This window comes from Microtus pennsylvanicus, chromosome 17 (assembly GCF_037038515.1).
Source record: "Microtus pennsylvanicus isolate mMicPen1 chromosome 17, mMicPen1.hap1, whole genome shotgun sequence".
Lineage (NCBI taxonomy): Eukaryota > Metazoa > Chordata > Mammalia > Rodentia > Cricetidae > Microtus > Microtus pennsylvanicus.
In genome coordinates this window covers 13232257-13257506 of record NC_134595.1, presented here as the reverse complement: position 1 = coordinate 13257506, position 25250 = coordinate 13232257, and the positions used below count along the sequence as shown (strand labels likewise).

The window sequence follows — 25250 nt, the reverse complement described above, 5'->3', positions numbered from 1 at the left end:
GATAGGTTTACCTTTGTAAGTAATTTGGCCTTTTTCTTTTGCCGCTCTTAATATTTTTTCCTTATTCTGTATGCTTTGTGTTTTGATAATTATATGGCGAGGGGACGTTTTTTTTTGATCCAGCCTATTCGGTGTTCTGTATGCTTCTTGCACCTTCATAGGTATATCTTTCTTTAGGTTGGGAAAGTTTTCTTCTATAATTTTATTAAATATATTTTCTGGACCATTGAGCTTCACTTCTTCTCCTTCTTCTACTCCTATTATTCTTAGGTTTGGTCTTTTTATTGTGTCCCATATTTCCTGAATGTTTTGTGATGAGAGTTTGTTGGACTTGCTGTTTTCTTTGATCATAGTTTTTATTTTCTCTATGGTATCTTCAGAATCTGAGAGTCTTTCTTCTATCTCTTGTATTCTGCTGGTTATGCTTGTTTCTGTAGTCTCTATTCGTTTACCTAGATTTTCCATGTCCAGCCGGCCCTCTGTTTGTGTTTTCTTCTTTGCCTCCATTTCAGTTTTCAAGTCTTGAACTGTTTCCATTATCTGTTTGATTGTTTTTCCTTGGTTTTCTAGGGTATCATTCACTGATTTATTCAATTCTTCAAACTTTCTGTTATATTTCTCATCCATTTCTATAAGGGCATTTTTCACATGCTGTTTAAGGGCGTCAATCACTTTCATGAAGTCAGTTTTTTCTACTTCTTCTTGATTAAGGTGTTCGTGTCCTCCTGTTGTGAGGTCGCTGGCTTCTGGTGGTTTCGTGTTGTTTTTCAGATTGTTGGGTGAATTCTTGCATTGGCGTCTCCCCATCTCTTCCTCCCAATATTCTCCTATGGATCTTCTTTTACAGGATCAGGTCTTCTTGCCAACTGATGTACCTTCCCAGTGATGTCACTCCCCAGTGATGTTTCTCCAGGAGTCCAGTTCGGATCTCCTTGCTGCTTGGTTAGCTCGCAAACAACAGGCCCACCCTGTTTGCTACAGGCAGGCTATGGAGACAAAGGAGCTACCGAGCTCCCCTTTACTCTCCGCTTTGGGTTAGGACCCAACGCCCAGGCATGCAGAGCAGGGAGGCCTCTGCCACCAAGGAAGGGAGGGGGAGAGGGAGCAAACTTGTTTTCAAAAGTGCTTGTGATTTATAAAGCAATTAGAGTAAAACAAGTTGCTTTAGGTGTCCACTGATTCTTTAAAAATCTGCTATCTTGATTTTTGTTTTTAAATGTTTCCATTTCCTCACTCTGATTGCAGACTTACATGCACTCATCAATCAGGGGGAGCAAATGGTGTCTAAGTGATCCTAATAGACTTTTATTACTATAAGATCAGGAAAATTTTTTAGTAGTCAAAACTATTTTCTATAAAGTTAAGATATGAGAAGGTTTTAGGTTAATCTTTTCAATTTTGGTGGAACAGCGCTGCTTGCCCAAGCAATTTTCTATTATTGGTAAAAGATAAAGAACTGAAGTGTAGCCGGGAGGTGGTAGCACCGGTGGATCTCTGGGAGTTCGAGGCCAGCCTGGTCTACAAGAGCTAATTCTGGGACAGGCACCAAAGCTACAGAGAAACCCTGTCTTGAAAAATCAAAAGAACAAAAAACAAAACAAAACAAAAAAGAACTGTAGTGTATAAGATGAGTGCTGGTCAGTGATTTCTTAGTGTTTGACTTTGGTTAGAATCTTGTAGTTTTCATTTAAAGGAGCATATTATGTCTTTGTGTCTTTGTCAGTGCCCCCCATCCATGTTGTTAATTTTACTCATTGTTGTTTAACTATACTGTTTAATTTCTGGAAAATAAGGTCTCACCAATTTTGTATTCAGATTTCTCATGTTTTGCGCTCCTTGAGTTTTTGTTGGTTTGGGAAATTTCTGTGGAGAGACAGTTTTTGTTTTCTCTTCTTTATCTTAGATGTTTGCCTCTTTCCATTTCCTGGCATATCTATCTTCCTGTTATGTGTTTTGGCTACTGAAGTGATTGATATGATTAGTACATTGCCTGTGGGTCTTTAAAATCTTCTTGTATATTATTAACTCTTCTAATTAGCCTCAGCTGTCAGCATAACATAGCTTAGAGTGATCTGAGAAAATACCAATTGAGAGTATGCATAGATCAGAATATCTGACTAAGGTATCTGAGAGATTGTGTTGATTTTGATTGATGTAGGAAGGCTCTTCCACTGAGTTGGTGATATCTCTGACCAAGCAGCACTGGGATAGATAGGAGAGCTAGCTCTAGAGCACAAAACCTTGACAAATCAAGAGGAAAAGCCAGAAAACAATGATTCCACATGCTTTGCCTTTAGTTATTAGCTTGAGTATCTATCCTAAGCTCTCATAAGGAGGAATTGTAAAATAGGGCTAACAACCAAATAAACATGTTCATTACCTGAGTTGCTTTTGATTGCATAATTTAATAAAAGCAACAGAGAAGAAAGGTGGAAGAAAAATGGGACTCAAAGGGGATTTTGTTGCTGCAAAAGACCTGGGAATGTTGACTCTTATAGGAATGCTGAAGATATCAGAAAACTGGACAAAGAGCTTAATCAGCTGTTCCTGTATGAACTAGAAGATGGGAATGTTGAGAGTAATGACAGACAGTAGAGGTCAAGGTCATAGGATTTTATTGGGCAGTGGGTTATTTAGGGAACCATGGAGTTGGCCTAACCTAAGTGTTTTGAGAGACCTATGTTGTAGGTTTTTCAGGTTAAAGCTCATGGTTGCTGGGTCACTATATACCTCTAAGTTCCTGACAGACTTTTAAATTTCCTCAGGCAGTGAATCATTCAGGCTGATTTGTGCTTCTTTGTATAATCACTTAGTAGTCAAGGAATCATGAATGCTTAACAGGACAATTAAATTTAGGCATTAATCTTGTGTATGTTATATAGTTTGCAAACTTCATTATATCCTGGTATAAACAGAGGTTGCTGCGGTGGTGGGGAGGAGGCAGAAATCTTTAATAAACAAACAAACAAACAAACAAATAAATAAATAAATAAAAACCCCCAAAACAGAGGTTGTTCGGTCATTTCCACACTGCTCAGACCTGTAGTAATTATACAGAAATTGTATTAATTTTAAGACTGCACATCCAATAGCTTAGGCTTCTTATCATGTAACTTTTACATCTCAAATTAACCCATATTTATTAATCTATGTATCACCACATGACTGTGGCCTACCAGTAAGGTTCCATCCAGCATTTGTTTCCTGCAGTGGCTAGGTGGCATCTCCCTGATTCTTCCTTCTTTACTCCTTTATCTCTCCTTGGAATTCACCCCTTGTTCTATTCTCTGCTGCCATAGGTTCAAGCTGTGTCTTTATTAACCAACTGGAATAATACATATTCACTGCATACAGAGGGGAATCGCACATCACTTCCCCTTTTCTGTAAAAAGTAAAAAGGAAGGTTTTAACTTTGATATAGCAAGATTACATGCAAGAAAACAATTATCAAACAAGAATTATAGTTACAATATTTAGTCCATTTACATTTGGCAAACTGAGGAAAATACTATGTCATCTATTCTATCTTTGTGAGTCTAAAGTTTTATATCTAATCTAGCTTTTATAATTACAAAACTGTCTTTCTTCAACTCCATCAAAGACTCCAGAAGGACATATATTACCTAAGTAGTTATAAGCACACCCAAAACTCTAGAATTGACAAAGTCATCTTGCTGCCTGGACAGTCACCCAAAGTTCTTCTGTAATATTGGGGCATCCATCTTCAGTCTATAGGCCCATAGTATCTGGCAGACCTTTCAATGAAGCAGAAAATTTCAAAGACAGTTACCCCTGTATTGCCAGTTTCACAATCACCTTTTTTCTGTGTCCTGCAGAATGTCTAGCAGACTCTTTCATGAAGCAGAAACTATCTCACCTTCATTAGGCAACTTTAGCCGTCATTTTTTTAGGTCCTGTATGTCCAGTCAACACAACATTACCACCAAGTGATCCTGGCAAGAGCAGTTTCTTGCCCAAATGGCTAGCCTTGTCAGATTGAAGGCAAATTTCATAATGAGTTTTTCCAATACCCATCAACCTCTCTGAAATAATTGGTGCTACCAGAAGAAGACATGTCTTACTATTATGAAAAGGCCTAAGTTTTTAAAACATTTAAAATGCCATATTATGTATGTCTTTGAAAGATTTGAAGAATACCAATCCATATGAAATATATCTCATTACATCTAGAACACCTAACTAACATTACTACAATTTTAACTAACATAAATGACTATCTATTAGTTTGTATTTCTTAACTATACATTGCATCTTTAAATGAACTGAACAAATATAATACCTTAAACAAGAGCAGAGGTTCATTTAACAAAATTGACCTTAAATTTGTATCAATAGACCAAAGTCTATACAAATACAAAGGATTATCCCTATATCATATCCCCTTTAAATGTAAACACACATTTATAAACAATATTTGGGAATTTTGGAGGACTTCTCGCCAAACTGCTTTCTGCTTTTTGTTGGACAAAGTCTTTTGAGGGTTCATGGAGTCCTATCAGGATATCTTGGTCCATCAAACCACCTTATTCTGGAAGGAATCCACAGGTTCTCATCCTATACAAAAACAAAAGCAGAACCTCTTTTCCACAGCAACATATTCTTAGACCCAAATTTTGAAGTCAAGATACTTTTAAAGTATAAATGTTGGTTTGCCTTAGCAGCTCATACAATGAAATGTGTCTCTGTACTCATTCACAGACAAAAAACTCAAAGAACACACAATAATGCACTTAATCTAGACTCTCTGTGTATTTCACATCTTTATATGGCTTATTTTTCTATACTCCTTTAATCTATGAAGCTTACATACATTTATACACTGTGACCCATTTACAATTCTTTTTATTTGAATCTGGCCTTGTTTGCATACTTGTAATTATTTTCTGACCAGAAGTACTTTTTTTTTTTTTTAAAAAGAATGCTGAACAGGCATGGCTAGGACCAACTCCTCAGCTCTGCCTGCTTGCTCTACTTAGTCCAACATGGCAGAGGTATGTTTACTGCCAGCTCTGCAAGCCATTCTTTCTGCCACAGCTCAAGAGACATGGCATTTCTGTGTCTCCATTAAGCAATTTGTAACATGCTGCACACAGATCCCAGGTGCAGTACTTCCCAGAGGGTCAGAGCTATTTGTGCCAGCACAAACCAAGAAGCCCTTCCCTAAAAAAGCTGTCAATTTTTTGTGGCTGAATCAGGATGACGTCTCTTATAGGAGCTGTGGCACCCTTGTTTGCTGTCAGCTAAGAAATCCCATCTGGAAAAATATGTGGCTACCAAGAAGTCAGCTTTACTCTGTTCTTTGTGTCTAGATTTTTTTTAACTCTCTCAGATTTTGTGTTGTAGTTGCCTCATTTTGGCACCATTTGGTTAACGGAGGCTATTTGTTTGTTTCTGGATGCCCTCTTTTCCAAAGCAACATATTCTTAGACCCAAATTTTGAAGTCAAGATACCTTTAAAGTATATATGTGGGTTTGCCTTAGCAACCCATACAATGAAATGTCTCTCTGTGCTCATTCACAGACAAAAAAACTCAAAGAACACACAATAATGCACTTAATCTAGACTCTGTGTATGTCACATCTTTATATGGCTTATTTTTCTATACTCCTTTAATCTATGATTACAACACTGCTTGGCCAATAGCTTTGACTTCTTATTAAGTAACACTTAATTTTTTTTTAATTAACTCATTTCTATAAATCTATGTATTGCCATATTGCTGTGGACTACTGGTAAGGTTCTATCTGGCATGTGTCTCCTTAGCAGCTACATTGTGTCTTCCTAACTCTCCTTTCTTTTCACCTCTCTCTCTGCTCAGAAATCCCACCTAGCTATTATGTGCTGCCCTAAGTCCAAAGTAGATTTTTATATTAACCAATGGCAATAAAACATAGTCACAGCTTACAAACGGGAATCCCACATCTTCCTGGAAGCTATAACTGTAGTGGTCATAGAAATTGCCATTATCTTCTGTTTTTGATCAATGAAAAGTCTGATTGTCCTCAATAAACAGTCACAGCCTTGTCTTGCTGTAGCATTTCCAGCACAAGTCTGTATTTATTTCTTGTGGCCCCTTATGTATCAGGTGATCTTAGCATGATACATAAGCAGAGGTACTTAGAAGACTTCATGAAAAATTTATCTAGAGATCATGTGTGTGATATCTTTGTCCTAATCTTTCTTATTCTCTCCATGTCTTAAGAAAGTGTGTAGGTAGAATTACAAAGGAATAAACTGATTTCCTGTACAAAACATTGCTTCTATTGGATGGTGATTACTGATGACTCATTCAGGTGTATAGTGAAAAAAATGAAGAATAAAGAGATGACAAATATAGCTGCAAGTTTCTCTCCCATCTGCCACCTCCAAAATCACCATTCAGAGGCTTATATTAATTATAAATATTTGGCCAATGACTCAGACTATTAATGGCTCACTCTTACATTTAAATTAACCCATAACCCATAGTTTGTGTATATCTGCTTTGCTACATGATTCATGACTTATTACTTCACATCCTTTTCCTCCTGCGGCTCCTGGAGTTTTCTTGAATTCTTTCTCTTTGTATCTGTTTGGATTTCCTTGTTAGCTATATTCTGCCCTGTCATAGGCCAAAACAGGTTCATTCATCAACCAATAAAAGCAGCACATATTCACAGCTTACATCAGAAAAAGTCTGTTTTCTTAATAAAAATAATACTAGGTACTTTCAGATGGCAGTCTAGTGGTGAAAAAAGGTACAGAGATTATCAAAAATTTTAGCACCATTAAAGGAAAGAGCCTGTCTGTGCATTTGAAGCCTAGGAAGATGCTCCAAGTGTAAGACTGCATCTAACTAAGACCTTAATTTTTGGAAGAAGTACACAAAGTAATTCCTTGTCCCAGGAGCATCATCATATAGAACTTGCAGCCAATTTGGTCCAAGCTTGGTAGAGTCTATCAAATCTTGGCAGGATCACCTATGTCATACTGATTCAGGAAACATGAAAGATGCAAAATATAAAGATCATGGATTCTTCTTTTGTGATCAGGTCATCACTATTTTGCCCATCTATGTTTGGCAGAGTCAGAGCTGCAGTGAAGAAGAGATTTTGAGGGTTCATTACATGAAGTGGTGGATATGAAATTGGATCACATTTCAGATTTCAGGATGTTGAGATACCCAAGCTATGGGACATGTTCCATGGAGAGCTGCATAGGAGTGTGGAAGTAGCAAGAGTGAGATATATATGAGGTTGCAGGGTGTTGTGTGATATTTTTTTTATATTCTGATAAAAAAAGCATGTTTGGAGTCAGAGAACAGAGCTAGCTATTTACTTACAATGATACTATAGAAGTTGGAGGACTGTGGATAGAAAGGAGACAAGTAATAATGTTGGGCTGAGAGAGGATCTTGGCCTTTTTTGGATAGAGAAATGGAACAGAGAGAGTCACTGGTGTCTTCTTCACCACTTCTCTGATCTTTCAGGTTTTTACCTGTAATATCTGACTCCCAATTTTTATTGATAAAGATTAATTAGTTAATGTTTTATCTGTCCCCCTAAAACCTATGCTTAATAAACAGAAAAAGGTAATTAATACCCCTAGATATAGATTGCACAGTAGTTTATTAATTTTAATGTTTTAATGCTAATGAAAAGGAAACAGCAGCTGTGGAGAAAGTGAAAAATTATAACCTTTCATTTTTTTTGTTTAGACAAAAGGGGAAATGTTGTGAAACATTACATCTATTTATGCTGTGGAATATTTATTTAGTGATGCAAGAGTGTGTTACATTCTTTTATGTTGCATTTTTCAACTCTGTGAAGCTGTGTTACTTTGCCTGCCTAAAACACCTGATTGGTCTAATAAAGATCTGAATGTCCAGTAGCTAGGCAGGAGAGGGATAGGTTGGGATGCCAGACTGAGAGAATAAATAAAAGGAGAAAAAGGGAGAATGATTGAGGACCAAGAAAAGAAAGAGGAGAATGTTTGGGACCAACTTCACAGTTAGCCACAAGTAAGAAGTAAAGAAGGGTATATAGAATAAAGATAAAAGCCCAAAGGCATAAGGTAGATAGAATAATTTAAATTAAGAAAAGCTGACTAGAACCTAGCTAAGACTGGGCATTCATGGGTAAAAATAATTTTACATGTGATATAATTGGGAGCTGGATGGTGGGCTCCCACAATAGCCAAAGAGTAAAAACAAAACAAAACAGTAAATACACAATGGATCATCTGTGGGTATATGCCCAAGATTGGTACAACAGCATCCTGGTGTAGATCTATTCCCAATTTTCTGAGGAGCTACCATCTTAATTTTCATTGTACTCTATAATTTTGTACAAGTTTTTTCCCAATAGATAACCAGAGTGATATAGCTAAAGTGTTGCTCAGCTCATGCCAGTCTATATTTTAAGAATTCTTCATTGACTTGAAATTATTAGGCTTGTTCCTATCCCAATATACAAGTGGGGAGGCTCAGAACCACCTTCTACTCCAGATTCAGCGGATCTGACATGACACCCTCTGTTGTTATACACATGGAAGACTTTCTTTCTCACACATAAACATACACAAAATGTGGGGATAAACTTCTTTTCAAAAGTACTCTGCCTCTTAAAACAATTAGAGCAAAACAAATTGCTTTAGGTGTATAATACAAATTATACACTGGTTTTTCTATATTTTTACTTCGCATGTGGTTTGAGAAAGTTTTTATTTTGTCACTCTGATGTAGACTTACAGGCAATCTTCAGTCATAAGAAACAAAATGGTTCCTAAGTGATCTTAATCAATATAATTTTCTTTTTATAACAGAATGAAATTCTTTTAGTAATCAAAACTATTGTATAAAATTAAAACATTTGAAAGTTTTATGCAAATTTTCCAGTTTTGGTGGAACAGCTCTCCTCACCCAATCCATTTTCTATTATCAGTCAAGGAGAGAACTAGAGTGCACAGGATGACTACTGGCCAGTGATTTCTTGTTATTTACTTTTTGTTAGTATCTTGTCTTTCTTGTTTAAGGAACCCTGGTATGTATTTGTAGGCCTGTCTTTGTGTCTTGTTTTGCCTATGATACCGTATATACTTTTATTTTATGAATTATGATCTAAATTTATTGTTGTTTCTCTAGGAAAATGATAGATCTTCATGATTCTTTTTCAGAAAATATACTATATTATGAGGTCCCTGATCATTTCTTTGTTTAGGAAGTTTCTTTGCAGAGACAGTTTTAGTTTTCTCTTCTTGATCTTAGAGGTTCTCTTTTCCCATTTCTTGACCAATCTGTGTTTTTGGAAACACATGTTTGTTATGAAAACTTGGTGTTTGTTATGGTTAATATATTGATTTTGTGTTTAAAACAATCGTCTTATATATTTTCATCTCTTCCTTCATTAGCATCAGCTGCCAACATGATTTAGATTACAGACATGTGAGAGAACATCAATTGAGGCTTTGCCCAGATCAAAATTGCTACATACTATTTGGAGAAAATTGTGTTGATTGATGATTAATTTGGGGCTGCTCTTCTCTTTCCCTGATGGTGGAGGTTATCACCCACTAAGCAAGTGTGACTGAGTGGGATAAGAAAGATAGCTGGATCTGAGAGAATGACTAAGCAAGAAAGAAAGCCAGTAAACATTTTTTCCTTGTGTCTCTGGCATTTAGTTTCTAACTTGAGTTTATATCCTAACCTTCCACAGTTGTGGCTTGTGATCTGGAAATATCAGTCAAACAAGCCTGTTTATTACCTCATATGCTTTTATTTAGAGAATTTAATCACAGCAAGAAACAAACATAATTAGGTCAAAATGTGGTGCACCCAAAGTGATTTTGTTGCTGTGTAGAATGTGGGAACATTGTATTTTGATTTATTTATTTATTTAGGTCTAAAGCAGAAAAAAATATGAGTGCTGTAGAAAGAAATGAATAGACAGTTTTGTGGAGAAAAACAACACTCCCTTTTATTCTCTCTGCCTTCCAGCCCTTCTTAATCTTTCCTACCAAGCCATTGACTGTTCATTAGGCCAAACATGCATTTTAGACCAACCCAGTATCATATCTTTACAGAATTAAACAAATGCAACATAAAAGAATGCATTACATATTTGCATCATTGAAACAATTGTTTCACAGCATCAACAAATATAATACATCTTAATAATAATATTCCACAACAGCCAGAGTTTTATTTTGGTACAGCCTAGGTTGCAGTTTGGTACCACAATATATAGAGATGCCTAAGCTATTAGACATCTTCTATGGAGAGCTAGCTGAATATAGGGAGTAGAAGTAACCAAAGAGAGAGATGTATGAGAAGATGCAGGGATAGGGCCATCTAAGCCCTTTGAAACTGAAGCCCTGTGCATCTGAGACAGAGCTATGAGATTTAATGTTTGTCCTGCTATGCTTCAGTCTTGCCTTGGTTCAATCTTCCCTCACTATGTCTCCATTTCTCTACTTTGGATTGTGAATGGTATTCTGTACCATTGTATGTTGGAAAGATGTACTTTGTTCTCTGATTTCTACAAGATGTTACTTACTGTGGGACAATGGTCTTGTACCTTGTAAAGATTTGTCACATATTGGTTTAATAAAATTCTGACTGGTCAGTAACCAGGCAGGAAGGATAGGTGGGGTGATCAGAACAGGAGAATTCTGGTAAGAGGAAAGGCTCAGTCTGCAGTCATCACCCACATGCAGAGGATACAAGATGAGAATGCCTCACTGATAAAAGGTACCAAACCATGTGCTTAACACAGATAAGAATTATGTACTAATGTAAGATGTAAGAATTAGTTAATAAGAAGCCTGTCCTAATAGGCTAACCAGTTTATAATTAATGTAGACCTTTGTGTGTTTCTTTGGGACTGAATGACTGTGGGACAAGTCACTGTCACATGATCGTCATGAGCATCAGAAGAGACTTTGAACATTTGAACAATGTAGGGGCTATTGTGGACTATGAGTGACTAAATTAATTTTCCTGATAAATAACCAGGAGCCTATAGTGACCCAGGTCAGAATGTAATTTATTGAATGAAAAACCTCCCAGATAGGAAGATGTATTTTAATATATGCCTCTTTTTGGTAAATTTCATTTGATTGCTTGTGAAACCATTAGTAGGAGGAGCCTTTCTGGATGAAATTTCTCATTGGGGATGTGATATGATATAGTAAGGATAGCTGCTTGTTTGTTCCCAGCTGCTTGCCCCAAAATAATCACACAGAAACTGTATGAATTAAATCTTGCTTGGTCCATTATCTCTAGCTTCTTATTGGCTAACTATTACATTTTAATTTATCCCATTGTTATTAATCTGTGTATTGCTAGATGGCAGTTTCTTTTTTTTTACTTTTTTTTGATATTTGAATTTGAATTTCTTTTTTAACATTTTTTATTGATAAAAGGAGAATAAAGAAAAGAAAGAAAAAAAAACAAATTTCCACCTCCTCCCAGCCTCCCATTTCCCTCCCCCTCCTCCCATTCTTCTCCCCCTCCTCCCACTCTTCTCCCCCTCCTCCCACCCCTCTCCCCTTCCCCCACTCCTCTCCCCCTCCCTCTCCAGACCAAAGAGCAGTCAGGGTTCCCTGCCCTGTGGTAAGTCCTAGGTCCTCCCCCTCCGTCCATATCTAGGAAGGTGAACATCCAAACTGGCTAGGCTCCCCCAAGTCAGTACATTGCTTTGGATCAAAACTGCGTGCCATTGTCCTTGGCGTCTCATCAGCCCTCATTGTTCGTCATGTTCAGAGAGTCCAGTTTTATCCCATGCTTTTTCAGTCACAGTCCAGCTGGCCTTGGTGAGCTCCCAGTAGATCAGCTCCACTGTCTCAGTGGGTGGGTGCACCCCTCGTGGTCCCGACTTCTTTGCTCATGTTCTCCCTCCTTCTGCTCCTCCTTGGGACCTTGGGAGCTCTATCCAGTGTTCCAGTGTGGGTCTCTGTCTCTATCTCCATCCATCGCCAGATGAAAGTTCTAGGATGATATGCATGATATTCGTCAGTATTGCTCTAGGATAGGGTCATTTCAGGTTCCCTATTCTCAGCTGCCCAAGGAACTAACTGGGGGCCTCAGCTTGGGCACCTGGGAGCCCCTCTAGGGTCAAGTCTCCTGCCCATCCTAAAGTGGGTCCTTTAACTAAGAAATGGGGTTCCGTGCTACCCTATCCAACCTTCCTTTATCACGATCCTCCTGTTTCCCCAAGTCCCCCCTCCTTTCCTTCTACCTTTTCTCTCCCCATCTACCCTTTCCCCCATCCCACCCCACCCCCAACATCCCACTTTTCTCCCCGGCAATTTTGTCTACTTCCCTTATCCAAGAGGATAACTATATGTTTTTCCTTGGGTTCACCTTCTTACTTAGCTTCTTTAGATTCGCCTATTGTAGACTCCGTGACCCCTATTTATGGCTAGAAACCAATTATGAGTGAGTACATCCCATGTTCATCTTTTGGGGTCTGGGATACCTCACTCAGGATAGTGTTTTCTATTTCCATCCATTTGCATGCAAAATTCGAGAAGTCATTGTTTTTTACCGCAGCGTAGTACTCTAATGTGAATATATTCCATACTTTCTTCATCCATTCTTCCATTGAAGGGCATCTAGGTTTTTTCCAGGTTCTGGCTATTACAAATAATACTGCTATGAACATAGTTGAACAAATGCTTTTGACATATGATAGAGTATCTCTTGGGTAAATTCCCAAGAGTGGTATTGCTGGTTTGACGGGTAGGTTCATCCCGAATTTCCTGAGAAACCGAAACACTGACTTCCACAGTGGTTGCACAAGATTGCATTCTTACCAGCAACGGATGAGTGTACCCCTTCCTCCACAGCCTCTCCAGCAAAGGCTATCCTTGGTGTTTTTGACTTTAGCCATTCTGACAGGTGTAAGATGATATCTCAAAGTTGTTTTGATTTGCATTTCCCTGATTGCTAAGGAGATTGAGCAGGACCTTAAGTGTCTTTTGGCCATTTGAACTTCTTCTGTTGAGAATTCTCTGTTCAGTTCAGTGCCCCATTTTTTAATTGGGTTAATTAGCATTTTAAAGTCTAGTTTCTTGAGTTCTCTATATATTTTGGAGATCAGACCTTTGTCTGTTGCGGGGTTGGTGAAGATCTTCTCCCAGTCAGTAGGTTGCCTTTGTGTCTTAGTGACAGTGTCCTTTGCTTTACAGAAGCTTCTCAGTTTTAGTAGGTCCCATTTATTCAATGTTGCCCTTAATGTCTGTGCTTCTGGGGTTATACCTAAGAAGCGATCACCTGTGCCCATCTGTTGTAGGGTATTTCCCACTTTCTCTTCTATCAGGTTCAGTGTTTTCGGGCTGATCTTGAGGTCTTTAATCCATTTGGACTTGAGTTTTGTGCACGGTGATAGATATGGGTCTATTTTCATTCTTCTACAGGTTGACATCCAGTTGTGCCAGCACCATTTGTTGAAGATGCTTTCTTTCTTCCATTGTATACTTTTAGCTTCTTTATCGAAAATGAGGTGTTCATAGGTTTGTGGAATTAAATCCGGGTCTTCTATACGATTCCATTGGTCGACTTCTCTGTTTTTATGCCAGTACCACCCTGTTTTCATTACTGTAGCTCTGTAATAGAGTTTGAAGTCAGGGATGGTAATGCCTCCAGAAGATCCTTTATTGTATAGGATTGTTTTGGCTATCCTGGGTTTTTTGTTCTTCCATATAAAGTTGATTATTGTCCTCTCCAGATCTGTGAAGAATTTTGATGGGATCTTGATGGGGATTGCATTGAATCTATAAATTGCCTTTGGTAGAATTGCCATTTTTACTATGTTGATCCTCCCAATCCAAGAGCAAGGGATGTCCATCCATTTTTTGGTCTCCTCCTCAATTTCTTTCTACAATGCCTTAAAGTTCTTGTCAAATAGATCTTTCACTTCCTTGGTTAGATTTACCCCAAGATATTTTATGCTGTTTGTGGCTATCGTGAATGGAGAAGCTTCTCTGATTTCCCTCTCTGCTTCCATATCCTTTGTGTATAAGAGGGCGACTGATTTTTTGGAGTTGATCTTGTATCCTGCCACATTACTAAAGTTGTTTATCAGCTGTAAAAGTTCTTTGGTGGAGTTTTGGGGGTCGCTTATGTACACTATCATATCATCTGCGAATAACGAAAGTTTAACTTCTTCCTTTCCAATTCGAATCCCCTTGATCCCATTATGTTGTCTTATTGCTATTGCTAGAACTTCCAGCACTATATTGAAGAGGTATGGCGAAAGTGGACAGCCTTGTCGTGTTCCTGAGTTAAGCGGGATGGCTTTGAGTTTCTCTCCGTTTAATTTGATGTTAGCTGTCGGCTTACTGTATATAGCTTTTATTATATTTAGGTATGACCCTTGTATCCCTAATCTCTCCAAGACTTTTAACATAAATGGATGTTGAATTTTATCAAATGCTTTTCCAGCATCTAATGAAATGATCATATGGTTTTTTTTCTTTCAGTTTATTTATATGGTGGATTACATTGATAGATTTTCGTATGTTGAACCAGCCCTGCATCTCAGGAATGAAGCCTACTTGATCATAATGTATAATTTTTCGGATGTGTTCTTGGATTCGGTTTGCCAGTATTTTGTTGAGGATTTTTGCATCGATATTCATGAGTGAGATCGGCCTGTAATTCTCTTTCCTGGTTGAGTCTTTGTGTGGTTTTGGTATCAGAGTAACTGTAGCTTCATAAAAGGAATTTGGTAATGACCCTTCTGTTTCTACATTGTGGAACACATTGAGGAGTATAGGTATTAGGTCTTCTTGGAAGTTCTGGTAGAATTCCGCATTGAACCCATCTGGCCTTGGGCTTTTTTTGGTAGGGAGGTTTTTGATAACAGCTTCTAATTCTTCGCGACTTACAGGTCTGTTTAGATTGTTCACCTGGTCCTGGTTTAATTTTGGTAAATGGTATTTATCTAAAAAAGTGTCCATTTCTTTTACATTTTCCAGTTTAGTGGCAAACAGGCTTTTGCAGTAAGATCTAATGACTCTCTGAATTTCCTCTGTGTTTGTGGTTATGTCCCCCTTTTCATTTCTGATCTTATTAATTTGCAAATTTTCTCTCTGCTGTTTTACTAGTTTGGATAGGGGTTTGTCAATCTTGTTGATTTTCTCCAGGAACCAGCTTCTTGATTCATTGATCCTTTGGATTGTTTTCTGTGTTTCTATTTTGTTGATTTCAGCCCTCAGTTTGATTATTTCCAGTCTTCTACTCCTCCTAGGTGAGTCTGCTTCTTTTTTTTCTAGAGATTTCAGGTGGTCTGTTAAGTCCCCAATGTATGCATTTTCCGTTTTCTTTAAGTGGGCACTTAGTGCTATGAACTTTCCTCATAGGACTGCTTTCATAGTGTCCCATAAGTTTGAGTATGTTGTTCCTTTATTTTCATTGAATTCCAGGAAGACTTTCATTTCTTTCTTTATTTCTTCCTTAATCCAGGTATGGTTCAGTAGTTGGCTGTTCAGTTTCCATGAGTTTGTAGGCTTTCTGGGGGTAGCATTGTTGTTGAATTCTAACTTTAATCCATGGGCGTCTGATAAGACACAGGTGGTTAGTAAAATTAGTAAAAGTTAGTAAAATTAGTACAAGAAACACACCTCAACCACAAAGACAGGCACCTACTCAGAGTACAGGGCTGGGAAGAGGCCTATCAAGCAAATGGACCTAAGAAACAAGCAGGTGTGGCCATACTAATTTCTAACAAAGTTGACTTCAAACTTAAATCAATCAGAAGAGATGGAGAGGGATATTTTATACTCATAACAGGAACAATTCAACAGGATGAAGTCTCAATTTTGAATATCTACGCCCCTAATATAAAAGCACCCACGTATGTAAAAGAAACATTACTAAAACTCAAGGCAGCCATCAAACCACACACACTAATAGTAGGAGACTTCAACACTCCTCTCTCACCAATGGACAGGTCAATCAAACAGAAACCTAACAGAGAAATTAGAGAATTAATGGAGGTAATGAAGCAAATGGACTTAACCGACATCTATAGATTATTCCACCCGAAAAGGAAAGAATATACCTTCTTCTCTGCAGCTCATGGAACCTTCTCGAAAATTGACCACATACTCGGTAGCAAAGCTAACTTACACAGTTACAAAAAAATATTAGTAACCACCTGCATCTTATCAGATCACCACGGATTAAAGTTAGAATTCAACAACAATGCTACCCCCAGAAAGCCTACAAACTCATGGAAACTGAACAGTCAACTACTGAACCATACCTGGATTAAGGAAGAAATAAAGAAAGAAATGAAAGTCTTCCTTGAATTCAATGAAAATAAAGAAACAACATACTCAAACTTATGGGACACTATGAAAGCAGTGCTAAGAGGAAAGTTCATCGCACTAAGTGCCCACTTAAAGAAAACAGAGAAAGCACATATTGAACACTTAACAGCCCACCTGAAAGCTCTAGAAAAAAAAGAAGCAGACTCACCTAGGAGAAGTAGAAGATTGGAAATAATCAAACTGAGGGCTGAAATCAACAAAATAGAAACACAGAAAACAATACAAAGAATCAATGAAACAAGAAGCTGGTTCCTGGAGAAAATCAACAAGATTGATAAACCCCTATCCAATCAAATGGCAGAGAGAGAACACGCAAATTAATAAGATCAGGAATGAAAAGGGGGACATAACCACAAACACAGAGGAAATTCAGAGAGTCATTAGATCTTACTACAAAAGCCTGTAGATGGCTGTTTCTTACCAGATAATCACAGCATGCATAAGGGAATTGTTTATCACCTCCCCTTTTCAGTTTAAATGAAAAGGAAGTTTGTAATTTTAACATAGTAAAATTACACATAACAAAACAGGTATCATGCAAGAATTACAGTTACAATACTTATTATCTATTTTGTCTTTTATCGTAACTAAGGAAAACTAACTACAACTACAAATTCTTCAACTCCATCAAAGACCCCAGAAGGACATAATTTTACCTAAATAAACAGGAAGTATCTTGTAAGCAACTTCCAAATCTCTATAAATGACAGATATCTTGTTGCCCGGACAATTACCAGAAATTCTTCTGTGTTGTTGGGGCATCCAGTCTTCAGCCCACAGGCCCATAGTATCCAGCAGACATTTCCAGGAAGCAGAAAATTTGAAAACCTGTTCTGTCTTGCAATGGAAAAGTGCATCAGTTTCTTCTGTGTCCTGCAGAATGTCTGGCAGAGTCTTTCATGAATCAGGAACCCAGAAGAATCATATCCCCTTTAGGCAAGTTCAGCAGTCATTTCTCTGTGGGTCCTACATATCCAGTTCATCAAGCAGTCCAGGCAAGAGTAGTTTCTTTCCCAAATGGCTAACAAACTTCATAAGGAGCTTCTTCAATGCCCATCATCCTCTTGCAGTAGATTGGTGCTGCCAGGAGCAGATGTGTCTCATTGTCATGAAACTCTTAAGCTCTTAAAACATTTTAAATGTCATATTCTGCCAGTCTCTGAAAGATTTGAAGAATCCCTGTCTATCTAAAATACATCTCTGTACATCTAGAAAATCTAACTAACATGACTACAAACTTGACTATTACTATTATAGATGACTTTCTATTTACCTATATCATAATTATACATTACATTTTAAAAGGAGCTGCACAAATACAATAGCTTAATCAAGAGCAGAAATGCATATAATAAAATTGACCTTACATTTGTATCAATAAGCCTGGTGGTGGTGGCACATGCCTTTAATCTCAGCACTCGGGAGGCAGAGGCAGGCGGATCTCTGTGAGTTCAACGCAAGCCTGGTCTACAAGAGCTAGTACCAAACAGGAACCAAAGAAGCTACGGAGAAACCCTGTCTCAAAATCAAAAAAAAAAAAAATTATATCAATAAACCCAGATCCATACCAATGCAAATTTCTATAGCATATACCCCTTTAATTGTAAAAAAAAAAAACATTTATGAATAGCATTTGGGAATATGGACAAAGTTCTCTTTAAATGGCTTCCTGCTTTTTATTTGGTGAAGTGATTTTTTTAGGGGTGTTCACAGTGACCTTTTGGGCAGTCTTGATTCATCAAACCACATTAGTCTGGAAGTATTCCACAGGTTGTCATCCTCTGTGGACACAAAAGAACAACTTCTTTTCCAAAGCAATCAATCTTTAGACCTAAATTGTGAAGACATCATACCTTTAAAGCATATATGTTGGTTACTTAACTCCTTTACAGTCAAAAAATACAAATAAAACTCAATAATATACATAATCTAGACACTCTATATAATCCATCTTTATGTGCCTTATTTGTCTTTATTCTATTACTTTGTGATATTTATTTTATTCTATTTACTCCTTTAATTTATGACTGCCTGTACTGTCCTTTAAAGACTTCATTTCACTTTTTATAAACCATTTACTTGTATTTATAACTATATTTTTTCATTCTCTCTCCCAAGCCTATGTACATTTTTAAAACACACTATGTCTCATTTAGAGGTCTTTTATGTATGAGTCTGTCCTATTGTGTATCTGTAATTTTTTACTATTCAGGAGTGCTTCTTAAAATGCTAAGGACTACTTATGAACTTAGGCTGTGCCATATGGCCTGCCAGCTTGCTCCACCCAGTCCAACATAGTAGAGGTATGTTTGCTGCCTCGGAGAGCCATTTACCTTGTCCCATTTTCAGGAAAACAAGGAATCTAAGTTGCAATTAGCAATCTGCTCATAGACCCCATAGCTGGTCTTCCAGAAAGAGTAAGAGTTTGTGCTGGCAATATGGCCCAGAATGCTGGCATTTCAAAATGGCACAGCTTTTTTATTATTGATTTTGTTTTGATTTCTACCTCTAAATCAGGAAAACCTCTCTTAAAGAGCCACAGCATGTCATCAGTAAGCAAAGCCCATCTGGGGAAATAAATGCAGCTAAGCTTCATTTTTTAGTGTCTAGAATTCCTTTCCAAGCTCTCTAAGATCTCTAAGATCCTATAGCTCTGCTACAGGCCAAAAGTATTTCCTTTAATAACCAGTGATAATCACAGCATACAGAGGGGAATCCCACAATATGAGTTTCTATAGCCTCAACCTATTTCCTGTTCTTTGTGCCTATTGTGTTGTGGTTGAAACTAAACAGTCAGTTTTTTTCTTTTGCTGTCATAACTTCCCCACCATTATGAACTCTATCACTAAATCACATAAGATTCGGTAGAATTAACTGCTGTCTAGTGCTAAGGTGGTTTGGTAGCGTACTCTTTTCAGTTTTGTTTGTTTATTTTTGAAGACAAGGTTTCTCTATGTATCCCTAGCTATCTTGAAAATAGCTCTCTATATATACCATGATGGCTCCAAACTCAGAGATCCTCTGGCTCTGACTTCCAAGTGCTGTGATTAAAGGTGGGCCAGCATTCCTGGCTTTTTTGTTTTTATATTGTTGTATGATGGTTTTGTTCCTATCAAGCATATGCTGTTGTACTGAGCTTCACCCATGTCTTGAATTTTAAAATTTTACAGAGCGTCTATCATTATGTTTCTCAGGATGGCATGTATTCATGATAATACTGCCTGTGCCTTCTTAGTCATTGGATTGCAGGTGCATATCCTTTTTCCTGCCTGTGTTTGTTTGTCTTGAATTTTTATTTTAAAAAGAGTGTTTAACCTGTATGCATGGATATGCACCATGTGAGTACCTGGTTCTTATATTGATCAAAACATGGTACTAGAAACCCTGAACTTGGAATAATGGATAGTTATGATCACCCATGAGCCCACCTATATGCAAGACCAGGAGGACTCTGTACTGTTGAACCATCTTTCCTGCTCTGTGTTGATTATTTGTCATCAGCATATTAATTGCTATTGTTTTCATTTGTCCATTTGTAACTTTTTAAACATACCGGGCCTTTTAGTAAAAGCTTATTTATGTTGCAGTTTAAATTGGGGCACTTCATGTTTCTGGTTGATGAATAAAGAGTTGAAGTAAATGCATAACGCTTTGTTGAAACTTCAGCAAAAATCTATGAGTTATTTCTATCTTTAATGTTTGTTTTATCATTTTTTATGTGAAACAGGTATTTAATATGTATTTCTAAATTTCCTAGAAGTGATGGCATGGACTAGGCTTATATTCAACTCAGATGCAGATAGAGAAATACATGCCTCTACCTTCTGAGTGCAAGGATAAGAGGCATGATTCAACGCATCCAGCTTTTTTCATCTTTTCTTTTTTGTAGTTAGGACATAACCATTCGTACAATTTCTATTATCTTAACTCTGTACTGTTGATCTGTTTACATATCTTTTATTTTTGGTTAGTACCCATTTCTCTTGCAAGGTGAGCCATTCAAAGGATTTAGATATGACAGAGGTGAACCTCCTATTCAGTTTGCTTCTAAAGTGACTCATTGATTAAATTATGATGTCTATGTCATGGAATAAGTATGGAGAGCACCAGAATTAAATGATTATACTGTCAACGAAGTATATATTAAAAGTGTTGTCAAACTCATGCTTTCTGTTGTACACATGTATGGGATATTTTAGAATGCAGTGACCTATGATGACGTGCATATCAACTTCACTTTGGAAGAATGGGCTTTGCTGGATCCTTCCCAGAAGAATCTCTACAAAGATGTGATGGGGGAGATCTACAGGAACCTCACTAGTATAGGTAAGACTTAATTATCTTTCATGTTTCAAATAAGGAGACAACTATTCATTGGTTAGTGATACTCTTTTGTAATATTATTGAGATAAAAGAATGGGGTAAATAAATCAGGCATGGTTGTAAGGTTTGCTTCAAATGCAAACTAAACTTTTTTACAATTTTTAATATAACATACATTTTTTCTGGCACTATATTTTTAGGATACAGTTGGAAAGATCATAATATTGAAGAACATTGTCAAAGTTCTAGAAGACATGAAAGGTAATTTTCATGTATAACCTGATACAAATGTATCTCTGAAGAATTTGTAATGTATCCTATATGTTATAAAGTAAAGCAACAGAGTAAATAATAAAGTGCCTCAATGATTATTAAATACTTACAAAATCGTATACCTTGATTTCAGATAGGTGAACTGCACTTGCAAGTCATTCTTTTTTTTTTACTAAAAAATTTCCACGTCCTCCCTGTGTCCCTTTTCCCTCCCCCTCCTTTCACTCCCCTCCTCTCACTGCCCTCCTCCCACTCCCCTCCCCCTTCCTCTCCAATCCGAAGAGCAGTCAGTGTTCCCTTCCCTGTGGGAATTTCAATGTCCTTCCCCCTCCATTTAGGTCTAGGAAGGTGAGCATCCAAACAGGCTAGGCTCCCACAAAATCAGTACATGCGGTAGGATCAAAACCCAGTACCATTGTCCTTGGCTTCTCAGCAGCCCTCATTGTCCATCATGTTCGGAGAGTCCGGTTTTATCTCATGCTTTTTCAGTCCCAATCCAGCTGGCCTTGGAGAGCTCCCGTTATATCAGCCCCACCATCTCAGTGGGTAGGTGCACCCTTCGTGGTCCTGACTTCCTTGCTCATGTTCTCCCTCCTTCTGCTCCTCATTTGGATCTTGGGAGCTCAGTCCAGTGCTCTAATGTGGGTCTCTATCTCTATCTCCATCCATTACCAGATGAAAGTTCTATGGTGATATACAAGATATTCATTAGTATGGCTGTAGGATCAGGCCATTTCAGGCTTTCTCTCCTCAGCTGCCCAAGGACCAAGCTGAGGACTTCTCTCTGGACCCCTAGGAACCCCTCTAGGGTCAAGACTCTTGCCAACCCTAAAATGGCTCCCGGAATTAAGATTCCCTGCTCCGATATTCACCCTTCCTTTATCCCAACCATCCCATTCCCCCAAGCTCTCCCCATCCTCCCCTTCTAACTTTTCTATCCCATCTCCCTTTCCCCCATCCCACACCACCCCCTATTTCCCAAAAAGATGAACATGGGATGTCCTCACTCATAATTAATTTCTAGCCTTAAATAAAGGACATTGAGCCTATAATTCATAATCCCAGTGAAACTACATAAGTAGGTGAAACCAAATGAAAACATATAATTATCCCCCTGCATATTGGAAGTAGACAAGATTACTGGGCAAGTCATTCTTTTAAGAAAGAAGTCAAGGAAACAATGTCTTAACCTATGTTACCATTTGATTCATAGTACAATGAGAGCTATACTGAAAAATTGCCAATCCATTTATTTCATATTATTCATAGTATAAAAGATATACATGTTGAAAATGTGATAAGTATATCTGCAAAACTCTCTATTACACTAATAGTCCATAGAGAGAGTAGTTTAACCCATATACTTGTTAAGTTTAATGAGGGGGCAGTTAGAGTCACAAATCAACGGGTAGCTGTTGTGGAGAGACCTTAATCCAGATACCACAAGTCTATGAGGACATAAAGTCAAACTGTGAAGTTAATGTGAAAACCTTATATTTGTTATTCTACCTTGAGTAGGTATATCATATGTTACTCTGGACACAAACCACGTGAGCATAGGGATCGGAAAAGGTATAACATACCTCTCTTTCTCTCCGAATAGACAGAAGAAATGTAGCCTACACCATGCTGAGTATACTTGTTGAATTTGAGTACAAGTATACAAGTAATTGATTTTCTACTCTTATTGTTAATCTATCGATAAGCTCACATTTCAGAAAAGTACCATGAGTACTAGGACTGTGTAAATACTTCTGTTTGTCCTAGTTCATTAGAAAATATAGTATCACACACAGTATTGAAATCTTTATTAATACAATAAGAGTGGGGAAGCTCTGAGTTTTTCAGTTCTCTTCAAATACATGATAATTCTCATACAGGAAAAAAAAGATTCTGTAAATGTGAACCATGTAATAAAGGCTGTTATCAGTTTTCTTTAAAGATGAAAAGCAAGCTTTAATGAAGGGGAAAAACAAGACTGTTAACATGGTGATAAAACCTTAACATATAATTCCTCTTTAAAATAGGACTAAATTGTAAAATTAATTTATACAGATAAAAAAATTAAACAATGTATTAAATGTAGTAATGCTTTCACATGTACCATTATCATTGTAGGCATGAAAGAAGTCAAAGTAGAGAGAAAACTTCTGGATATACTGAATGTGTTAAAGCCTTCGCTGTGACAGTCATCTTCACAGGCATGAGAAAACACATACTAGATTGAAACCCTATGAAGAAAATGAGTGTGGTAAAGCCTTTTCACAACACAATCCTCTTCAAATGCATAAAAGAACATACACTGGAGAGAAACGACATGAATGTAATCAGTGTGGTAGAGCATTTGCTCATCACACTCATTTAAAAATTCATGAAAGAAGCCATACTGGAAAGAAACCCTATGAATGTAATCATTGTGGTAAAGCCTTTGCTCATCACACTCATCTAAAAATTCATGAAAGAACCCATAATGGAGAGAAACCCTATGAATGTAATCACTGTGCTAAAGCCTTTGCTCGTCACAGTAATCTCCTAACTCATAAAAGAAGCCATACTGGAAAGAAACCATATGAATGTAATCAGTGTGGTAAAGCCTTTGCAAAACACAGTCGTCTACAAGTTCATGAAAGAACACATACTGGAGAGAAACCCTATGAATGCAATCACTGTGGTAAAGCCTTTGCATGCCACAGTTATCTACAAGTTCATGAAAGAACCCATACTGGACAGAAACCCTATGAATGTAATCACTGTGGTAAAGCCTTTGCACAATATAGTCATCTACAAATGCATGAAAGAAGCCATACTGGAGAGAAACCCTATGAATGCAATCAGTGTGGTAAAGCCTTTGCACGCCACAGTTATCTACAAAGTCATGAAAGGAGCCATACTGGAGAGAAACCCTATGAATGTAATCAGTGTGGTAAAGCCTTTGCACGCCACAGTTATCTACAAATTCATGAAAGAACCCATACTGGAGAGAAACCCTATGAATGTAATCACTGTGGTAAAGCCTTTGCATGCCACAGTTATCTACAAAGTCATGAAAGGAGCCATACTGGAGAGAAACCCTATGAATGTAATCACTGTGGTAAAGCCTTTGCACGTCACAGTAATCTATGAAGACATAAAAGAAGCCATACTGGAGAGAAACCATATAAATGTAATCACTGTGGTAAAGCCTTTGCATGCCACAGATCATCAAAGGCATAAATGAAGCCATACTGGAGTGAAGCCCTATGAATGTAACCAGAGTGGTAGAGCCTTTGCTCATCACAGTAGTCCCCAAAGACATAAAAAAAAACCCATACTGGAGAGAAACCCTTTGAATGTAATCAGTGTTGAATGTAATCAGCCTTTACATGTCAAGGTAGTCTCCGAAAACCTAAAAGAAACCCATACCATAGAGAAACATTATGACTGTAATTAGTGTGTTAATTCTTTGTTTATCACAGTCATCTTCAAAGACATGAACTAACACTTTCTGGAGAGAAACCCTATGAATGTAATGAGTGTGTTAAAGCCTTTTCACTTCACAGTACTCTAAATGCATGAAAGATCACACACTGGACATAAACTCTATGAATGTAATCAGTGTGGTAAAGCATTTGCATGTATGAATAATCTAAATCATAAGAAAATTCATATTGCAGAATAATCCTATAAATGTTTTCAGTGTGATCAAATTTTGTACTTTATATAAGAGCAAAACTTTTTGTATGCAACAATCTGTTAAAATCTTTGTATATTATAGTAGATATTGAGTACCTGGAAAAGATACTGAGGACTTCTTATTATAAAGTATTTGGTAAGATCTTTAGCCAAAACTCTTATAATCAGCTACACAGTGATTTGGGATTCCCCTCTGTATTCTGTGAATGTATTTTGTTAACATTGTTTAATAAAGAAGCTGCTTTGTGTCTGTTATGGTTTTGGTCCCTTTAAGAGACAAGCCACACCCACTCCCCTCCCCATCTGCTGATGCAGGCTGATTTTCAGCTTCATGCCTGAGCTTGTTCTCTTTTCCATCTTGCTCTTGGAGAGGCAGCTTCGCTTCTGCCTCTCTTCCCACTTCTCTGCTTCCCCCCTTCTCTCTCTCTCTCTCTATCTCTTTCTGCCTCTCTCCCTCTCTCTCTGTCCCCCCTTCACCCTTCCTCCTCCATAACCTCCTGAATAAACATTCTACCTCACCCTGCATGTCTTGTCTATCCATGTTTCTGTCTTCTGCCTGCCCGCCTGCCATGTGTCTCTCTGCCTGGGGCCCACTGCCTGCTGCCATATGGCCAGCCACCACTGCTCTGAGACCAGCAGCTGTCTC

General features: G+C 37.7%; 1 protein-coding gene and 1 long non-coding RNA gene across 5 annotated transcripts in view; both read left to right on the top strand.

The window, feature by feature from the left end:
* The window catches only part of LOC142836862 (uncharacterized), a 63214-nt gene extending 39159 nt beyond the window's left edge, over positions 1 to 24055 (top strand). Inside the window, exon 4 of one of the 4 annotated variants that reach the window (XM_075951517.1) lies at positions 23250 to 24055. In XM_075951517.1, coding sequence (XP_075807632.1) covers positions 23250 to 24055 — 806 coding nt within the window. Of the gene's footprint in view, positions 1 to 23171 lie in introns of all 4 variants that reach the window. The other 3 variants (XM_075951515.1, XM_075951514.1, XM_075951516.1) reach the window with 3 other exon arrangements.
* LOC142836869 (uncharacterized) lies at positions 20541 to 23105 on the top strand. Its single transcript, XR_012908169.1, has 3 exons — positions 20541 to 20662; positions 20860 to 20920; positions 23051 to 23105. It is a non-coding gene; the product is annotated as an uncharacterized LOC142836869 (long non-coding RNA).
* Positions 24056 to 25250: the final 1195 nt, after the last annotated feature.